The 20678-nt window shown below is 44.9% G+C and overlaps 1 protein-coding gene across 1 annotated transcript in view; it reads left to right on the top strand.

Annotated features, from left to right (window-relative positions):
- Positions 1-20678, top strand: part of LOC138527482 (DNA topoisomerase I, mitochondrial-like) — a 2081463-nt gene that overhangs the window by 1973432 nt on the left and 87353 nt on the right. The window contains exons 26-28 of the mRNA XM_069638684.1: positions 5821-5935; positions 19999-20126; positions 20307-20401. Coding sequence (XP_069494785.1) covers positions 5821-5935; positions 19999-20126; positions 20307-20401 — 338 coding nt within the window. The remainder of the gene's footprint in view (positions 1-5820; positions 5936-19998; positions 20127-20306; positions 20402-20678) is intronic.

Genomic DNA, 20678 nt, shown 5'->3' on the forward strand with positions numbered 1-20678 from the left:
TCTTTATAGTTCCTCTTCCTCTCCACAACCCCTTCCACAGTCCCACCCCTCAAGTTCACAATTTACACAAGTGGATGTGGGGGATGCATTGCGGAAACCCTTTCCATACATTGTGGTGCGATGAAGTGCATTCCTGCCTCCGCATATACATGTTGCCTTGCGATCCGTTGATCAAGTGGTTCCTCTGATTTTCTTAGCCCAATAATGCAGCAGATTCTCAGATGGTCAGGAAAGGTGTGGTTTTCTCAGTGGTCCCAGTGGCAGCAATATGAACATGAGACCATTGGTTCTCTGCCTACATCGTAGAAAGAGCTCTGTGTTGCTTTAACATTGCAATCTTCAGTCAAATGTGGAAGGGAAGATTGTTCCCGCCTCGTTCACTCATTCTTATTGGATCCCTGTTTCCGGTGGAGTTTTTCTTTACCCATTAGAACAGTTACTCCAATAATTTACATGCTTTATCGTCTGCTAGACAGCCCTACTAGGGTATAGAAGAGTAGCAAATGATTATGGTTTTGTCCTCTCAAATTGCAAAAGAGCAGGCCTGTGTCATGCCACTATGGCACCTATGAAGTCCTGCACTAAGAACCGTACAGATTTGAGGGTTCATTTAGACACTTAAATCCTTTCTTCTGGTTATGGAGGCCTTCAGGAGCAGACCATGTGGATCACTTTTCCCTGCCAGAAAGACTGTCAAGACATCTGGCCTCCTTCATACTCTTCCTCCAGCTGAGTAGGAAACTGGCCATTCGAATGGCTGCCGTAGATGCAGCCCTGCCTGCGTTCTGCCAGCAACTTTGTTCTGGACTCCTCTAGAAGTTGCAGGCACCACAGAGAGGTCCTTCAAAATGTATTTCCGGAAACTCATTGACTGAGGTTGTCCCTCTTCCTTCAGCGCGGGTAACCCTCATATTGGGAATATGAAAGAGTACTGGTGTCAGAAAAGGATAACATTGCATTTGTGGTGGAGCTATTACTTCCTGTCCTGGGTTCTTTCCTATTCACCTTGTCCACCCCAAATCCCGCTTCCAGCAGAGAATCCTTCATTCGGATCAGTTCTTCGTTGATCGAACTGATGGGGTTTAAGGAAGTTGGCTATATGTGACACAAAGCTTTAATATCAGTTCGAAGCACCTTACAGGCCAGCACAGTTCCAGATTACCCATTAGGCTGGCCTAGGCACCGGCCTTTGCGCCCAACTCCTTTTAGGGGCCCTGCAACAACAGATCAAATAAAGCAGTGCAGAAAATGAAAAATGTATTGGGAGATCATTTGTTAGGGGGGGCCCCTGATGTTTCGACTGCCTAGGGGCCTCCACAGGGTTTCATCCGGCACTGGGCCAGCCTATGTCCTATAGACCTGTAGCACAATTCCTGTTGCCTCACTCCTAGGATATGTAATGCTACATCGTGCATTAATTTTGCAGTGAGAAACTGGCTTTCAGAATGATTTCAACACTCCCCTCAATCATTCCTGCCATTACATTTGAGGGAATGGACCTGGGTGGGTGTAAAGGACCGGAGGGGGGTGTCTGTACTTCTGCTCTCTATGTGGTAGAGGAGAGGCACAGAGGACCCCAGCCAAGATACTCTATTATTGGTAGCATAGTCGAGCAATCAAGGCCTAGCTTCTCAGGAGGTGATGCAGGCTGTTTCTTAAGTACAGTGTAGTCCCCAAGCACCCACAAAGGAATGTCTGCAGACTGTATCGGTTAAAACAGTCTTTATATAATTAATATTCAAGGTTAGGTACACTATCACAATAACTCACTTTGTGCTCGGAAAATCAATAATGGTAAATATATACAGCTCTACAGTGGTACCACAAATATTAGATCTCATTAAAGTGAATCAACTACACTGTCAAAATGTCACACAGATCAATAAAGAGGAAACCAGCAGTAGAGAGAGGAAGGAAAGCAAGATGGTTGAACAAATGGCAGAATACTGGTCACTACCGTTAAACACAGCTCTGTGTGGAGATCCCCCCCCCCCACCTGGGCAACCTGTAGAATAAAGATACAAGCCCAGTCCAAATATTTTTCACACTAGACTTCCCAATAGTTCTGCAACCCCAAAGTACCTGGTGTTGTAGCGTTCCTCTGCAGGGAATCGATGGCCCTTCTTGAGTGCCCTCCTTTTAAGGCAGGAGTCACGGGTTGTCGAATGTCCAACGGAGAACAGGGTGAGCTACGACAGTGAAGTGGCAGCTTCGTTCCTTGTGGTGCTCGTTGACGGGGAAGCGTAAACGTCCTGCAAGGTAGAGGCATGCGGGACACCTCAGTGTCGATAGTTCTGGACCGCAAAGAGTTTGAAGAACTGTGGCTCAGTAAGGGCGTCGAGTCGTCCGCATCTCTGTGGTCCTTGGGTGGCGGGAAACCCACCAGCGGATGCTCCTCGGTGCGTCGACTGTGAGGCCTTCTCCAGCAGTATACAGCGGCGACAATGCGGACGAGAGTGTCCTTGGATTAAATGAAGTTCTTAGGCAAATGGGAGCACGGCAGCTCCAGTTGGCGACTGCAGTCGTCGACAGTGGCGGACAACAGTCCGGGCGCTTCTCCTTGGGATTCCGCAGCAGTCCCTGTATCGGGTCGGCAGCCTGTCAAAGGTCTGTCTACCAGGGAGCTTTGGCAAAGATCAGCTGGTGCACGATGGTCCCTCGTAGCTCGGGAAGAGGGCGCCTTACCAGGTCCTCTCTGGGTCAGTCCTTGGAGACTCAGCAGCTTTCAGATTGTGAAGGAGAGCAGCAGCAATTCTTCTCGTCCTGCAGGGCTTCAAGGTCAAGCTTCAGTTACTCGTCGTAGTGGACTTCAGCTTCTGAACAGGATTCCTAGCAGTGAGAGGTCCCCAGATGTACTGTTGATCTCCCATTCATTCTGCTGGGTCATACTAAAGCATCCAATCACGACTAAGGGCATTCATGCAGGCAGGCAGCCAATCAGGTACACAGTGCATTCAGGCCCTTCATTTCTCTCCAGACACTCACAACAAGTTATGTGTATTGAGACAAGTACCCAGCCATTCAACACTCCACACTGCATTCATACCAGTTTCGGGCAGGGCTGTCTCAGTCATTGTGTCAAACACCAGATACTAGACATCCACAACATAGAATGCGTATTTGTCACACACTCCATTCACCCAGGTCCCACCCACAGGTGTACCCACAACATACTGTAGTTGGGAAGGCTCCAGCCAGTCTGGTCAGCACTTTCCCACACTACAATATATGGAACTTCCACCCAACAGCCAGTCAGGGGGAAGGGACAGAGTCAGGGCTTCCCGGGACTTCGGGAAGATCAAGGTAACAGGCGATGGAATGCAAGAGGCCATGGGGGCCATTTTGTCTCCATCAGGAATCTACCAATTCCAATGACAGGGCCTGGGCATCCCAAAATGGAGGACGCTCAGGGCACCATTCAATTCAGAATGGAGTTGCCACCAGCGGGTACCCTGCTCTGTGGGCCACCAACAGGTGCCCAAAAACATACACTATGGGCACAGGGTTGCACCCCTACCCATGGGTGCCATAAGGATATCCCATGGGTCGGTTCACCAAAACCAAAGGAGAGCGCTGCACCGCCAGGAGTCCCACATGATCTCCTGCGCGGAAAACATGACATAACACACAATAAAAAGCAGTAAAGGAAAAGGATACGGAGGCCCTGTCCCTCCGATGCATTTCCAGCATCACAGTGGGACCGAAAGCTAATGAACTATAGCATCATTGTACCCTTTTTTTTGCCCACTAAAACTTAATAAGATCTACTCTACGCCCGGCAGTCTCCATACAGGTTTCTAACCAGTTCCCAGAGAGTACAATTCCATCCGATTAAGGAGTGTGCCTCTCCCAAAAGTGCGCAAGCAAGTTAAAAGTAAAATTGTGTAAGCTAGGCAAAGGATTTAGGCACTGGCACATACAGTCCTCTTTCTTTGTGTACTATTTGTATTTATATGAAGAACAGAGGTGTCATTTTGGATCAGAAATGGCTTTCGATAACGCATTTACAGATGGTGCAGGCGTTCCCAGGAAGGGTGCCTGTACAAAGAGAACAACTAGTGATCCAGTTTGAGGGTGTGGGCAGAGTGGTTCATAGACCATGGGGGGGTGGCGGGGAGAAGATGTATAAGAAACAGGTGACTTACAAAGGTAACATTAACCCAGGGGGCAAGTGTGTGAAAACTAAACATGAGTACTGTAAAAATGTACCCAATTACATTATTATGGAACACTGGAGGGATTGGTGGGGTCAGGTAAGAATGGAAAGGTGAGCAGGCAGGAGGAGAACGCAACTACCACTAAAAATGTATTGCTGAGAATAGCCTCGAACCCAAGGACCTGTTAACCAAGTACTGAAACAACTAGTGGGGGGAGGAGGAGGAGGGGTGCAAAGGCAGTGCATGGGCGTCATGCAGTTAAGTGGCTCACTGAGGAGCATTCCCTTTCAGGGAGGGAGAGGGATGGGGGGGGGGGTAAAGTGGTCAGGAAATGACCGTGGATCCTGATCAGGGTGCATGGGCCTTTGGGATGGAAAAAATGACAAACCGAACGATGGGCAAGAAAAGCCATTATTTACAGCACTTCGAAAAGGACAAGGCACCTTGTAACGATTTTTGGGTTCCAAGATTGGTAGAGAGTTCGCTTGTGACCAAAGATTATTTTTTAAACTCACTCCGATTCTCAATATCAGTTATCACATTACTTGCTTGTTTCATTTACGGAGATCAAATGTACTTGTTCATAATTGCTTTAAAAAAAATGTAATAATTCATGACTTTCTGTGATGTTTCCATTCACTCCTCTTAGTGTTAATTTAATTGTCTGTGCACATTTTGAATGAAATAAGACCCCAACGGTTTTCATATCTCCAAAATTATTTCTGTACCCAAAACCATGTCCAGGCCTATCAAAGTCAAGCATTCTAGATTCTTAGATATGGGAGAATATGTTTGCCAGTGCATAAGAAAGCCATCCACTAATCCCCTCACAGTTAAGTTATGGGAAAGATTGGAGACTCCTGTTATACACTGTTTCATATGACTAAAGCAGGAGAAAATACAAGCAACGTTTTCTTTTTTTCTTTTCTTTTTTTAAATGGCCCCTTCATTTTTGAGAGACTGGCCCGCTGCGTAGTGAGCCAAATGTACTTCTCGAGAGAAGATACATGTGTTTATAGCAACTGATATATTTCAGCTTTCCCTTGCACTTGCTTGCTTGTTCCCATAACTTCGATTCCAACTTTAATTACCGCTGCGAGTCCTGTTTAAAGCTCGTTCTTTTTTTCTTTTGTCACTGCAGCTAGAAAATCTCTCATGTAGAAAATCCGTGGGACGTTTCACGTGGAGGAGAAACGCATTTCACGTCCTTCATTTGCAAACCTCTTTAAAATCAGGAAAGGCAATGGGCGCCTCTTAGATGGAATAAAATGGCCCTGTTGGTTCACAGATGGACACACACGGCTCCATCAAAAAGTGAGACCATTACACCAAATTGCTTTCAGTGGAGACGGAGCTACCCGCCTTTGCTCGCCAAGCTTTATCTCAAGGCCTGCAGCGACAACAGCGGCTTGTGATTTCCCTGCTTAGAAAGGCTTAACATATGAGGTTTCCTCTTGAAGCACTCACTGGGGGGAAAGATAGGCACAATCTCCATGTCCAGCCATGGGAAGCATGCCCAGGAGACCAGCCGCTTACCTGCTTTCCTCTACTTTCTAAACTCTGTGTGTCTGTGTGGTTTCCTCTGAGGCATGTTGCTGATTGTGGTGTGTGTTGGTTGCTGGCCAAAATCCATTAACCCCCTGTGGTGCCATTTTGTTTGCAGACCCCAATGCTGAACAAGCATCTCCAGTCCCTGATGGAAGGATTGACCGCCAAGGTCTTCCGAACGTACAACGCTTCTATCACCCTGCAGGATCAGCTGAAGAAGCTCACTGATCGTACGTCCAGAGAAGTATTGGGTCTTGTTGGGGCGAACAATGGGTGTATCAGCCTAGCGTGGTGGTATTCAATTTCCTGACGGTCCGATGCCTATGACAGGCTGGGAAGCCTGAAGTACTGCCAGTGTGTCCCCCCACTCCATGGGTGCTGTGCTCATGGTCTTTGCTTTGTAATCCCTGCTTAATGCCCTTCCAAGGGAAACCGTGTCTGCCAATTCTACCAAAATATTTGTGTTTAATGTTTCTATTAACTAGCCTTGCAGAATTACTCGACCATTCTTCTTCCATTTGGCATGATCGCCAGATCGAACAAGATTCTTGCTTGGGCATTATGTCTGCAGTAACCATCAAGAACACGTTTAACATAGCGCCTCATGGTTTTCCATTTCAGTATTTGCAAGGTAGCATCTTCTGCTGTATTACGTTTACATCAGAAAAGTGTGACTGCAGTAGGATGTTTTCTTTTGTATCCCGTGGATTTCCTAAACCCAGGAAATGTGCTATATTACTGGTTGCCGTTGTGTGACACAGGCATTTTATACATTCCAATTGTATAATGCATTTTCAGTAATCCTTGTTTCTGTCAACGCGGTCAGTTTCGTCACTCAAATCAGACAGGAATCCTTTTTCCTCACCTGATACTTCTGGACTTGAGGCAGACTTCTTGTTCCTTCCTTTCTTCTTTCCAGTAGATTTTTTCTTTTTGAAGAGATACGGCCTACCTCAAAGGGAAGCCACTATGCCTGCCTAGTAAACTGGCGGGCTAGTAGCCCCTTCCCCGAGCTAGCCAAGTAGGGGAAAAGCCTGGGCAGGTAGGAAAACCTGTGGGAGGGATGCACAGATGAGACGTGCAATCCGGGATCCAGTAAACCCAGAGAGATCAAAGGAAATCCTTTGGAAGCGATATCCAATGGGAGACCGAATTGGAGTGGAGAGACCAGAGAACCTGGGATCCAAAGGACTAAAAAGAGAGCCCAAGGAAAGGGAAGCCAAGCAGGGAGGAGAACCGCAGCTGAGGGCTCTGGTCGAGCGCTGTTGGAATGAGCAGAAAAGCCTGGGAGCAGAGGCAGAGAGAGCGCAGGTATGGAGAAAAAGAAATGAGCTCTGCCTTGGCTAGTGGAAAGGCCACGCAAGACGAGGGAGTGGAAAAGCAGAAAGCAAAGCCAGGGCAAAGCAACAAGCAAAGAGTGAGCCAAGGAACCGAGGACAGCGTCTCACCCACAAGGCAAGAAAGCATGGGTTGCAATGCACCAGCTTCCGGACTCTGATTAAATCAGAAGCGGGTCGGCCATCTTGAAAATGACTAGACCAGCACATCACGTTTCACGCTAACGTGATGTGCTGGTTCAATGGCGGAATGACCATCTGTTCCATAAGCGCCACGAAATATCGCACGTGACAGTTTCAACCTCAGCCAGCCCAATTTCGGGGATCTTTTCAGACAAACAAGATATCATTAGGTCACCCAAAGTAAGAACATGCACTATTTCGGTTGGTGCACCCTTAGAGGAGCCATATTCCAGTCCTCCCGGTTTTCCCGGACAGAGTTTTGATCATATTAGCTATCTCGCTGCACTACACTGTTTAAAGCATCTCATGCCTAGCCATTGTATCAGGGTGAGTGTTCGCACTCAAGGAATCAATTAGCAAGATGTCAACCCTGGGGTTAAGTGTAGCCGGGGCATCGTACCACCCACCTTATTGGTTGATAGGTATAGGTGGGCACACAATATACCTTTCCCTATACCTTTACTGAGTGCTTCACCCGCCTCTTACCTGGGTGCTAGGTCACCCTGGTGAATGTGAGAAACCAGGTGTCTCACCCACTAATCCCTGCGGATCTCTCTTTCAGGTGGCCAGGACACAGCCATCGCCTTTGGATCGAGACCCTGCGGGTGGACCAGTGCGGAAGGATCACTGCGGTGAGGGGTCTTGGAGTGTGACACCTGATGGTGAGACGCTGTAGCCCTCTCTTCCCGGTAACCTTTTTACACATCCTACCAGGTAGGGTATATGGAAACTCTACCCCCCCTTTTCCTGCACAAACACTTTCACAGAGACAGCGTGCTCTGGAGAAAACAGACTGACCCCCGAACCGTGTACCTGACATATCACACTACTATGGTCAGGCAATGTCCGGCAATTACTAACAATCACTCACACCCGACTGCCATTAAACTTCCCCACATGGATGAAAGGTGAGCACGAGGGCACACTCTAAGTGAGGCAAAGCACACAAAGGTACAGCAGTTTCAAGTCGACAGCTGAATGAGGGGAGAGAGACAGCAAACCAAGGAGGGTTTGTAAGAAAGGAAGCACAGTTGACCTTTTCGACAAGACGCTGTTACTTTCAAGAATCCTTCAAGGCAGAAAACGCAAGAGCGGGAAACCAGACTGAAGCATCCTGCATTTTATGCCAGAGATAACAAGGGGCCCTCCCGTGTAACTGACCAAGGCGGGGAGGAGCATCAGACGCTGTGGTATCGTCCTTGGTTCCACAAACAAAGAAGCGATCGAGAGATCAACACAACCGCTGATTTGGGGAGACCGATGCAAGACCGGTCTGTGTTGAAGTCAAGGTTGCAAGTGGCAACAGTGTATAACGAGAGCTCGAATGAACATTGTTAAACGCATGTGATCAAAGACGCGAGTAAAGCTAAACTGCTAATGAATGTTTGAACTTGAGAAGGAAAGATTTTATACTGTTGACAGAGTGGTCGGGCACCGTGAATGTGCTCAATGGAAAATCTCTGTAAAGTATCCCGCCAAGAGAAACAAAAGTAGAATATTGATGAGAACATTGTGTGAAGTGAATCAAAGTGGTCCTGCAATGGTTTACGGAAAACCCATCACACATTTAAAAGTCCTCGAATCAGATATCAAAGGGATCTGAGCCTGAACAAAGGTGATCCGTGGTCTGAGCCCGAACGAGGGAGACCAATTGTGAACATTCTGGAAAAGGGATCTGAGCCTCAATGAAGGGGATCCCTGGTCCATTCCCGAATGAAGTAGACCAACTGCGAAGATTGCAGAACAGGGAATCTGACTCCGAACGAGGGGGACCTGTGGCCCAAGCCTGAACGAAGGAGACCAGTTGTGAACTTGTAAATGTGAAACCCTGTTAAATCAGGCCCTCTGCAATAAGATGAAGGACATCAAGTGAGAACATTCGCGGATAGGCGCTGTATGGATGGACTCTGAGGGAAACGCATTCAACACTGCATTATTCAGCAGAAGGAGACCCAACTTGGTGTCACTCGGTTCCCAGACCTAGACGTTGGCAGGGTCAACAAGTGATCACATCTCCCGGCTGTTACAGGCTGCCCAGTTCAGTTTTCCAGGTTGGATTGTTGACCCCCATGTCCCTGCAATACAAGCCACCAGCTTGTTAAACACACCACTGTCATAGAAATTAATTTGTCTGTGTCCATTGGACAACTAATGCTGGATAACCCTACATGAATTCAAAGGCGATTGATTGTATTAAATTATAATGTTGATGCATAACAGCACTTGACAATAGTGGTGCATCTATGGTTTATATAGCACTTTGCACTTTAGGTCAACGTGAGTGACCTATTTCTCTTAAAATTGTGTTTTAGAAAAATAATTTTGTGTGTTATGAATGAAATAGCATGGGAAAAATTGAGGTTTGCATGGAATGGCTGTTGTACACGTTGCAGAGGGGCGTGTGAGTTCACTATTTATTAATTGTGGAACAATTGATTCAATCACTGTTTTACAAAATGTTTTTTATTCACTGTGTTTTTTCTATGTAGAAGTAAAATAAAGAATATTGTGATAATTGAGATTTGTTATTGCATAAGGAGATTGCTACATGATAACATTCAGCAAATGCTATGAGAGTTCATATATACCTATGGTATAGACGTTGTTTGTGTCCTCTACAATAAGAGACTTTAATTGGGAGAGAGATTTTGGCAAAAGGCTCTGATGTCTATATTGTGAACTGTTACCTCGTGGCCAAGAAGCCAGAGTGTGTGAGAAGCTTGCACGTGCCAACTTTCCCCGTGCTGAAAACGTGAGGAAGGGGAGCTAACTTCTCAAACATCCTGACCTATTCTTTCTTGAATACTTTCCTTTTGCATACATTGTTATCCCACACCATTTGTATTTATTTAGAAGTAAGGATTGGCATTAGGTTTATTGGTATAGGTCTTTTTATTTTGACAGAGACTCCACTGGGACTGCGTTATTCCTTATTTGATGCTCGTAGCTTGCTCTCATCCTTCGATTTAGGTTTGGATAGCCATTTAACCAAAATATTTGAAGTTAAATAAACACCCTTGAACTGTGATCACGTGTCTGTCTTCACTGTTTGATACCATGCCTTCATTACATGAGCCCCTCAGGCAAAAGGAAGGTCAGGATGGATCCCCCCCCCACAAATACCCTTAAGGAGGAAGACACTAGGTTTAAGGAACTTGCACACAAAATCTAAGGCAGACAAAGGGATCCTGGAGTATGTTTTCTTTTAGTAGTTGTTTAGTCTCATTTATCCTTTCTTCCAGTACACCAGAAGGGTTATCTAAGAGTTTTGTAAAAAATAAATAAAAGGGGGGGGCACAAGACACTAAACCTTAAATATAAAGATTCCTTTTAAATATTAAAACATTTAAAAAGTCCTTTAAAAAGATATGCAAGGTCCATACAGAAGACTACAAAAATCTATATATAAAACACCTTAGCCAGGCTGTCTCAAAAGTTCTTGCTGCTGTTCTTTCTTGATGATTTTGGGGATGGACAGTGCTGTGCCTGGCAAACAGTTCTTGCAGTGGCAGGTATCAGCTGTGTGTAAGGGGTCTGCAAAGTATTTTCTTCGTCTGGGCTGCATATGCTAGGAGCAGCCCAGAATTACCAGCAGCATGGGGGACGGGGGGCTGTGCTCAACCACGCACAAGGGTCCTTTACTCGTTTTTTATTCTTTTCTTTTCTGTTTCAAGGATCCCCTGCATGGCTTATTGCATTGGGGATCCATTACCTTTTTAACTTGTGTTATCCGCCCACAGGCGGTTACATAAGACTGATATGTGTAACCATGAAGCACAAAAACACAGGATGTGATCTGCATCGACCATCTAGAACACTGCTACTCTCTCCTCCAGCCAACTTCTACTCCCTCTGCCACACTACCCGACCTCTACACTAAAATCCTCCTCACCTTTTTGTCATTCAATCCTTTTCACTCCATCAGTAAGCCTTTCATTTACCCCCTACTCTTCTAATTCCAATCTCACTCACACACTACAATTTTCTCTCACCAGCAAATAACTTGCCTTTCCTCTAAATTGCCTCCACACTCCTCTATCAGTCTGTCCTCCTTATGGTTTTTACGGGCCACCTCCTCTTACTTCACCTAAACACCTCACAACTTCCTGTTCTCTGAGCCCTTTTCCATCCTCTGCCTCAATCCTCCATTTCCCCAGCCAAATCAATCCTAATACTTACCTCCGGGAGGTGTTACAATTGGCAAAGTAAATGTAAGGGGGTCTAAGCCCTTCCCTTTTCTCACTTGTGGGGCAGGCAAATTTAGTGAATTTTCCAGTCAATGTCGGGATTCCCAATGTTTGTGGGTTTGAAGTCTGTGAGGGAGCTCATTTGCGGCTCTTTTGCAGGAAGGCATTGTTCCGTTGTGGAGCAGATTACAGCATTCTGCGTATGCAGTTACACTACTTGTGGTGGCTGGCTATGCAACATCACGTTGCTGTCTTTCTTCCCACAGTTTCTGTTTGTAGTGTGCTGGAGCACACAAACTCTCTCTGGAGGTACAGATGCGATAATATTGGGGTATAACCTGGGTGTGGTGTGCTATTTCTCCTAAACTATGTATATGGCATCTGTAGCAGTATCAGCATTTGGGGGGCAACCCTTGCCTTCCCTAAATTAGAAAAGGTAAAGTATGATGATGACAAACTGCGCTATGCCAATGTTCATCTATGTCCTCAATAGTCTTTCAAAAATGAAAATGCCTAAAGCATTGCAGATATGCAATCCAGTTTTATTGCTGGTATCTGTAGCAGCCGACACCTGTTTCGACCTCTGGTCGTCCTCAAGGCAACTTCTTTTGACAGTCAGTTTCCCTACTAGTAGTGATTGCCGGTAATTCCCAGTATTAGCTTCAGTTTCCTGTCATTTTCTATATGACTTATCTGTTGGTTTGCAATTTTATTTCAAATTGGGATTATTCCTCCCCAATTGGCAAAGTTGTGTATTTACCTTGTGGATCTTTTCCTTCAGTGGATCAATTTGAGAATTTCAAAGTGTTAAAGATTTGTCATTCGGTTGTTCCATGATGTTCCTCCTGTCTTACTACTCGTAGGTCCCTATAACTATGATTCAACATTCCAGTCCTTGGGTTGTATCCCGCTTGGCTCCGTGTTTGTGGAGGCTTCTGAGAATGTTGGTTGTTGAGTTTCTCTACATAAAACTGAGATAAACTGTCCAGAATCCTACCCCTCAGGTATGGGGTGCTGAGACATGGTACTATTGACAAGAATACTGGTACATAAAGAACCTGCAGCCCTCCCACTGCCCCCTCCGGGGTAGGACTGGATTGGACTTCCACCCTGGTAGGCCTCCCACGCCAGGCAGACATGGGTCACGCCCCCTTGACAGGGTCAGGTTACTGACCCCGTTACAGCATGTAATTTCACCTGGAAACATGGTAAATCCAAGGAATGACAAATGTTATTCTTAATAATTGTAATTCAAAAGTATTGCTTATATATTTTGGTTAGGTAAGGGGTTGGACCAAATGCCTATCAGAACTGTAAGGAAGGCATGTCATCAAGGTAAGATGGACATAAGTGACCACAGTTCAAGGGTGTTGATTGAACGTTATGAAGAGGGTGATAAATGCCTTTCTAATCCCAAATCTAAGATGGGAGCAAGCTACGACCATCAATATAATAATAATGCATTCCTAGTGGAGTCTCGTCAAAATAAGTGCTAAGGATTGGCAATAATTTCTTTTAGTATAGGCCCTAAGTTACAAATAGTGTGGGGTAATGTTCATGAAATAAAGTTTTCATAAAATGATAACTCAGGATGTTCAGGCCTTTGGCCTCCCTTCCCCATGTTTTCAGCATGGGACAAGGCGGTTCACTTGAGCATAGCACACTCATGGGCTTCTTCGGCACAAGGACACAGTTCTATCTCGTGCATCAGGGCCATCTATGCCTAAATCTTTCAAGTTACAAAAAGTCTCTTGATCGAGAAGGCCTGATGTATTAAACAAACAAAATAATTCCCTTTCAAGTATTCAAGTAGGGCGATCATCCTAGATCCCCCTCAGCCAGACTCATAACCCTTTTCTACCACAATCTTTAGTTTGAATCCTCCTCTTCCGGGCTCAGATCCTCTTCTCCAGTGGTTTCTGGGGTGACCCATGGTTCCCCCGGATTCCCCTCAGCTGGGCTCAGATCCCTTTTACACAATTAGTCTCCCTCAGCCAGGCTCGGACCAATTACAGTTCGTATTAGCAGTCAAAGATTTTCAAATGTGCACAGGGTTTGGCTTGACCCGTTGCAGGACCACTTTTATTCACAGTTCACAATTTTACATTCTCAGTTGAATGAGCACCCATGTGGTGCCGGACCACTCTGTATATGGCATCTACCTTGGTTTCAAAAGTTCAATCACTCCTTGGATATTCAATTATATTTGCATCCCTCATCACATACGCCTTACACTCTGTTATTTGCAGATATCTTCACACAATTTTGCCACTTGTAACCTTGGTTCATACACAGACCGGTCTGCTATCAGTCTCCCGGCCTCACCGGCTGTGCTGACTTTACGGAAGCAGCTTTCTTGTAGGAGCCAGGGACAGTAACACAGCGGCAATCGCTCTTCCCAGCCTCGGCTATCGATGCCAGAGAGCCCCGGGTACCTTCGACACACAATGCACCTTTCTGCATCTTCAATTTCCAGTCTTATGTTTCTTATTCTCGAGGGCTCGTGAAAGTAGCGGTTTTGTTCCTCTGGTCTTGCCGCCTCATGTTATACGGACATTTCCAAACTGTTGCTTTCTCGTGTGTTTTGCCTTGCTCAGAGTGTGCTTTCATACTCTGCCTTTTCTCCATGTGGGGAAGTGTGATGGACATCAGGTGTGTGTGATTATCAGTAATTGCCTGACTCTGCCTGAGCCTTGTGTTGGGACAAGTCAGATATACGCCTGTGGTGTTAGTCCGTTGTTGCTCACAATGAACTGTCTGTGGAAAAGTGGGGGGTGGTTGAGCTTCTAGGTATCCTACCTGGTAGGATTGGGTGAAGACGTTACATGGAAGGGGATACCGTGTCTCTTCCCCTTCGGTGTCCCAATTCCACTCCCAGAAGACCCCTTATCCAGGTGATCCTCCCTCCTCTGGGGGGGCACTTGTCCACCCCCAGGAACTTGATCCAATAGCGATGGCCATGTCCTAGCCACATGGATGACATATTCCTGGGGACTGTCAGACTAGACACCTTTTAGGTTTCTCATAGAACTACAGAACTGTCTATAAGCAATGAAGTTATTAAAGAAAATGGATATCTGGGAAAAGCCTTGCTTTGATATAACCCATCTCTGAAACTAACACCTGCAAGGACTAGTGCACATGTCTTAATCTCTAACCGATTCTGAAGGTTCATTGTCCCTTCTCGGACACCCTATTCTACAAGTAAAAGTCCAAGGGACGTGTCAAAATGAGCATTATAAATCCTAGTCTTAACAAGTCTTAAGCCCCCTGGCTACCCTAAGCGTTCAGCATAAATGTTGCAAGGTGTTACCAACAAAAGAGTTCACAAATCCTTTTCTCAAATGTCCAACTCTAATCCAACAAAGCAAGGGAGTTAATGATATTTCGATTGACAAAAGGAAATAACCCTAGGTTTGAAAAATCTAAATTTATTTTTGGCAGTGACACCTTCAGAAAAAAACTAGACCTGAACAGACTGGGCATGTACATGGTGTGCAAACCAAGATTTCTTTAGAATGGTGTCATCAGAACATAATGGGGTTGTCAAAATGGGAATAGATGGACACATTTGGAGTGAAATCCTTCCATTGCCTGAGAAATGGGCAGAGAAATAGGGTTTAGCTCATCTAGGAAGGTTATGTAATATGTTGGTTTTTGTTTTGATTATACTTGGAGTTTGAATTCAGATATTTTGTATCAATATCCTGCACCTTTGTGTTTGATGCTATAAAAGAGTAGTAGATAGGAAAGAAAGGGAGAAAGGAATATTTTGTCCCTTTTTCCCCTTTTTTCTTAGCAATAGCACTTTTTCATTGCTTTTCACTGGTGGAAAATATTGATGGTCTTTTAATGGGGTGAGTGGGATAATGATTGCGATGCTACACAATCGTAGCACTCAATTGAAAGTATTCCGACAATGTTAGAGCAGACATTATTTTGGAACTGTTTGGTTAAATTTGCAAACCTAATCCAAGTAGTGTGAACCTTGTGGGTGACCATCTTGGGCACGTTCTAACTGCTGACAATCTATGCTTCAGACCTTGCAAGGTGAGAGGTCAGGGACGAGGGTCCAACAAGGATTCCAGTACAGCTGAAGGTTTCCAAGCAAGAAAGGTTGTTGTGGAATGTGGCAGTGCAGGTATCCAGTTCTTGAGAGGTGCAGCCCTGGTGTTTATAAGCATGGATGGTGTCCAGCGGAGGCAGTTGTGGTTGGAGATTACCTTCCTTTGAGTATCAATGATACTTAAGTGTTTCTTATGGGTAGTTATATCTCTTGCTGTCACTAGGAGCTATAGGTCTCAGGATTTGTTGGTTGATGCTGTTTTTAGTGCCTGGTGCCTCTAGCTTTTTATTTCAGATTCATGCAGGGATGGGTAACTTTCGTGAAAGCATTAAACTACTGCAACCGAGTTGTAGAGATCATTGTGCAGCACTTAGAAAGCATGACCGACCGTCAGCCTTTGATGTCGCAGTGCATTTTGACTGACGAGGTTTGATGATGCTAAAGCCAGGAAACGGGCTTCTTGTCAATGTTGACAGTTGTTCTCAGTTTGTTTCAATGCCACCAACAGGTTCACAATATCCTTCTGAAGGGTTTGAAGGTTAGTGAAAGCCGTCTCACCATATTGGGATTCATTTGAACACCATTTTGGACAGAGGTGGTGACAGCTGAACCATTTCATTATTTGAATGAATTAGAACAAATGTCAATTTTAATGGAGTTTGTAGAACAAAGTGAAGTCTGCTTATTATGGAGTCCTTTTTTAATACATTATCTACTGTCATGGCAGAGGAATCAAAGGACAACTCAAAGCCAAGATCTCGAGGTTCAATGGTCTTGGGTAGAGCCCTAGTAAAGTAGTACGAGACTGAAAGTAACATTTAAAAAAGTCAGGCTTTCTGGATGGTTCTGGCCCATAAATCCTTCCCTGTCTCCCTTAGTCTCTGCCAACTGTTGGTTAAAAAGTCACTGTCTCTTCTGGGGTTTGAGTGTCCAGACACCTCTTTCTTGGACATTGTGTTAAGTGCTTGATTTTCGAAGTGGAGCTAGTGCCCCCATCCCTGGTACTCTGGGTTATCTGGACATGGGCCAGACATAAGACTCCTTTGGACCTTAAACATGGTTGTCCTGGACCGTGGGATAATAAGTGTTAACCATTGGTGCTGGTTTCTGTCACTGCACCTGGCCCTTCTCCTCCCTGCCTCTTTAGGTCTCTTGCCGTTACCTTTTTGATCTCTTTAACCTTCTCAACCTGTTTGGCCCATGTCACGGCCTCCTCCTTTCACTCTCTTCCCCCTATTTCTTCTATGTTTTTTCTTTTTTCTGGCATTTCCTTTTGACCCCTTTTACCTCCCCTGATCTTATATATCAGCACCCACTTCTCCTTCAAATGTTCTCTCTTAGTCCTCCTGACAAGTTCATCTGACCCTCCTCCACTTTCACTCAAGTCTTATTATTCCTCATCAACCCTTCGCTTTAATAGTTCCCTCCTTCTACTGATATCGTCTATCACTATCTTGTACCTAAATTCCACTTTTCCAACAACTTTGCCACCGCCTCTTCTCTGCCTCTAGCCATCTCAGTGTACCTAAATGTGTATTCTTGCTTTTCACCAACATTTGAATCCAAACCTTTCTTTGTTTCATTTGTTCGCCACCCACAAAGTGGAATCTTTGGCTGCAGCTAGCATTCTTTTCTCTAGTCTCTGCGTAAGTGTTCACATTTCCTATGTGAGGAACCAGGAATGAGACATGGACACAGACTTAAGGTTTAGACCATTAACGTTTTTAAAGTAAAAAGGATTTGAGAAAATGCCTCCCTGTCCCTACTCTAAGAGGGGATTCCCTACCTCAAACCAAAACGAAGGGTCTGTCAATGTCAGAATGTCCAAAGAAAAACCGTCCGGTGTCGAAAGTACTATTCTGGCCCTCACACTAAAATCAACTCGAAGGTGAAAAGGAAAAATGTCCTTGGCTTTTAGTAGTGTACAACTGTTCAAAAAGGAAATGCATAACTACAACACAAGTTCCAGAAGGATATAGTTAGTTGTTCCAGAGGGTGATTCCCATCCTCTGGATTTCTCTTCACTCTGTTTCATATTAACAACACAACAGGTACACAAAACAGCTTGCTGTCTTTCTTTATCTTATTAGGATACCTGGTGTACTCTCCTGCCAGAGTTACTTTCATCTTTAATATGTTCCTGCAACTTTTGGCTACTCCTGATGTATCCTTATCAGGATTTCATTGAGTAATGTGTATTACACTTTGTTCAACTTGATCATGTCTGGTATGTTTTCCTACAAAGGAACAAGGGAGAGTCAAAAGCTACCCCTATTTCAGGGAGCATTAAAGCTAGGTGCGGAGTGCAGCAAAAAGCTAGGTTTAGCAAATACTAGCCACAGGAAAGGTCACAATATAAGGATGCTGAATCCAAAAAAGGCTTTCATTAATATTGGACACACATCTAAAAAATGTAAAGAAATAGGGGTAGCTTTTGACTCTCCCTTGTTCCTTTGTCTACACCCACCCACATGAGTCAGGCCCCCCTTCAACAAAAAAGACCCCCCCCCCCGTTTTTGCCCCTCTTACTTCTTGGTATGTTTTCCTGCCAGGGCTTTCTCACATGAACATGTTTACAACTTGCATCTGCCTGATATACTCTTTTGCCAAGGCTTTTCTTACATGAACACTCTTGCATATGCCTGTTATACTCTCCTGCCAGGCCCTTCCTTATATGTGCACTGCACACATTCACAAATGTAATAGTTTATCTATATTCTGTTATGTCTTGAATCTGCTTGGTGTGCTATTCCACCAGGGCTTCTCTTATAGGTGTACTGCATAAACTCACCAACATGACATTCTCTTTTGCTTATTTCATTTAACCTTTTTATAAGATATTCATTTACTCGTCCTTCCTCATGTATCTCATTTAGGATTATTCTGTTTTGACAGTGTTGCCTATAGACCCGGTGTCCCCGCTTCCCTTGGGTGCACTCATTGCTTCTTGTTGGCGTATGTTGGTTCTTCTACTGAAAACCTGCAGTGGCCCTACAGCATCCCGCTCCCATCTGCTGTTGCTGCTTTTCAGTTTCTCTACATCTCGCTGCTCCTGTTCGCCTATTCCATGTCTTCTTGGGCTTACGTGAAGTGCAGGGCGCTTCCTAGTACCGGCAGAAGCCCAGTAGCCTTGCATCTGCATCCAGCGTCCTCGCTGCATACTCTCCTCAGCAATCTGCTCTCCGCTTCTGTGTCAATGAGCCTTTCTGCTCCACATACTCTGTACTCGCTTGACGGTATCTCAGACAGCACTGAGAAAAGCAGTGTTCCCCAGTCAGCATCTGGTTGTCTGCTGCATCGCCGATTTAATTCTCTTGGCCTCAGGTTTGTTTCTCCAACCACTAGAACTCAGCATGTCCTCTTGATTTCCAATGATCCTCATAACTCTGTTTATCTTTCTCGTCCCAGTATTCTCTGACTTATAGTAATGGTAGTCTGTTTCTGATAACTTATAGTCAAAGTCTGGAAAAGTGTTCTCAATGATATTAAAAGGCAAGTCAGTTCTTGATGAATATGCAGAGTCTGAAAAAGTGCTCCAAGTATAATTTTAAAAGGCAATTTGGCTCTAGATGACTTATATGTAGGGTTTGTAAAGGTGTTTTCAGGGTCATTCTTAGGTGGGTGATGGGAGGTATGGCAGCAACCTCCTGGTTCTTGCTAGGGGTTTTTGTTTGAATGGGCGGGTGGTCCCCTGTAACTGTACAATTAATCAATACTTGTGGACCTGATGCTACCCATTGTTCTGATGGGCTCCAAGTCTCCCTCGTCTACAATTACATGATGGGTTTTTCGTTACTCTCATCCCCTGTCCCTTACAATGCTAGTGACTCAGTGATTCAGGGACCAGGCAGGTCTGAGGGCTTTTGAGACTGGCAGTCTGTGGCATGTTGGGGTTGTTGACATTAGGGTTTACCCTGAGGCTGGTGATGGACGGGAGAACTGTACCTACTCTAGGGTCTGCAACAAGGCTAAGGTGGTGGCACATGCCCCCAGGGACACCCTGGTCCCATCACCCAGAATCTAACCAGGAACTTTTGTCACATCAGTCATCCTTATTTTTTCAAAAAGAACATGGTGCTCCCGTAACAGTTAATCTCTCATAAAATATGACTGTCAGTAATGGTCGTTTCATGATGGATGTTTGTATTTAAACAACAATGGAGAGGCTTGATCTTGTTTAGATGTACATGGAATTCCAGCTCATATAATGTTCTAGTCCTGAGCCAAATGCAGTGGTGTGACACTGTTAGCCCAGATAATTGGAGAGATAATGTTGAATGATTGCTTGGGACCAAGTTACTAGGCTTATATGGTCTAAACCTTTTACCACAGCTGAGTAAAAGTCATCAAGGCATATCAGCCAGCGTTGCTGCTCTAAAGTAAAATATCTCTCTTTCAGAACTCATTGCTCTGCATGCCATAATACCCATTGCCCCTCTTCTAATAAAAGGACTATGCAGAAACATGTGCATACTTGGTAGTGATTTCAGCACATTTTTCTCCTTTGTTTTCGTTCCCAGCTGATGAGCCGGTACCATCAAAGATATTGTCTTACAACCGAGCCAACAGAGCGGTTGCAATACTTTGCAACCATCAACGCGCTGCTCCGAAAACATTTGAGCAATCCATGGCAAATCTGCAAACTAAGGCAAGTCGCACAGTTACTGCGCAAGTTGGACATGTCACTCTATATGCATGCACGTTTTCCTGAAAATATGCAATTACTCTTTCTCTCGCTGTTCTTTTCTTACATTTTGTTCCATTTGTTTGGCTTGCCCACATCTGTCAATTTAAGGAGCATTCTAATTTCAAGCTCTCTTCCCCCTAGATTGATGCCAAGAAAGAAAAGATTTCCTTAGCAAAGAGTGAGCTCAAGCAAGCCAAGCTTGACGCCAAGAGCAGCGATAGCGAAAAGCTTAAGAAGTGAGTACGCTCCCAGACAAAATATGGCAGGAATAGTCCAGTGATTCCAAATAAGTGGTAGGTGACCACTGTTGGGAAATTGAGTCTGCTCAGATCCGGCCACTACAACTCTACCAGAACCTGCAAATCGTTGCACTACATTTTGAACATGTCACAAATTAGTTTGGATAATGAAGAACAAGCTTGTTTACAAGAAAGGTTTGTTAAGGAAGACACAATATTCCTGTTAGGGCATGAATACATTGTCTTAATAAATGCAGGGCGTGCCACAATAAAT

This window comes from Ambystoma mexicanum, chromosome 1q, assembly GCF_040938575.1.
Source record: "Ambystoma mexicanum isolate Mex_15411 chromosome 1q, UKY_AmexF1_1, whole genome shotgun sequence".
NCBI lineage: Eukaryota > Metazoa > Chordata > Amphibia > Caudata > Ambystomatidae > Ambystoma > Ambystoma mexicanum.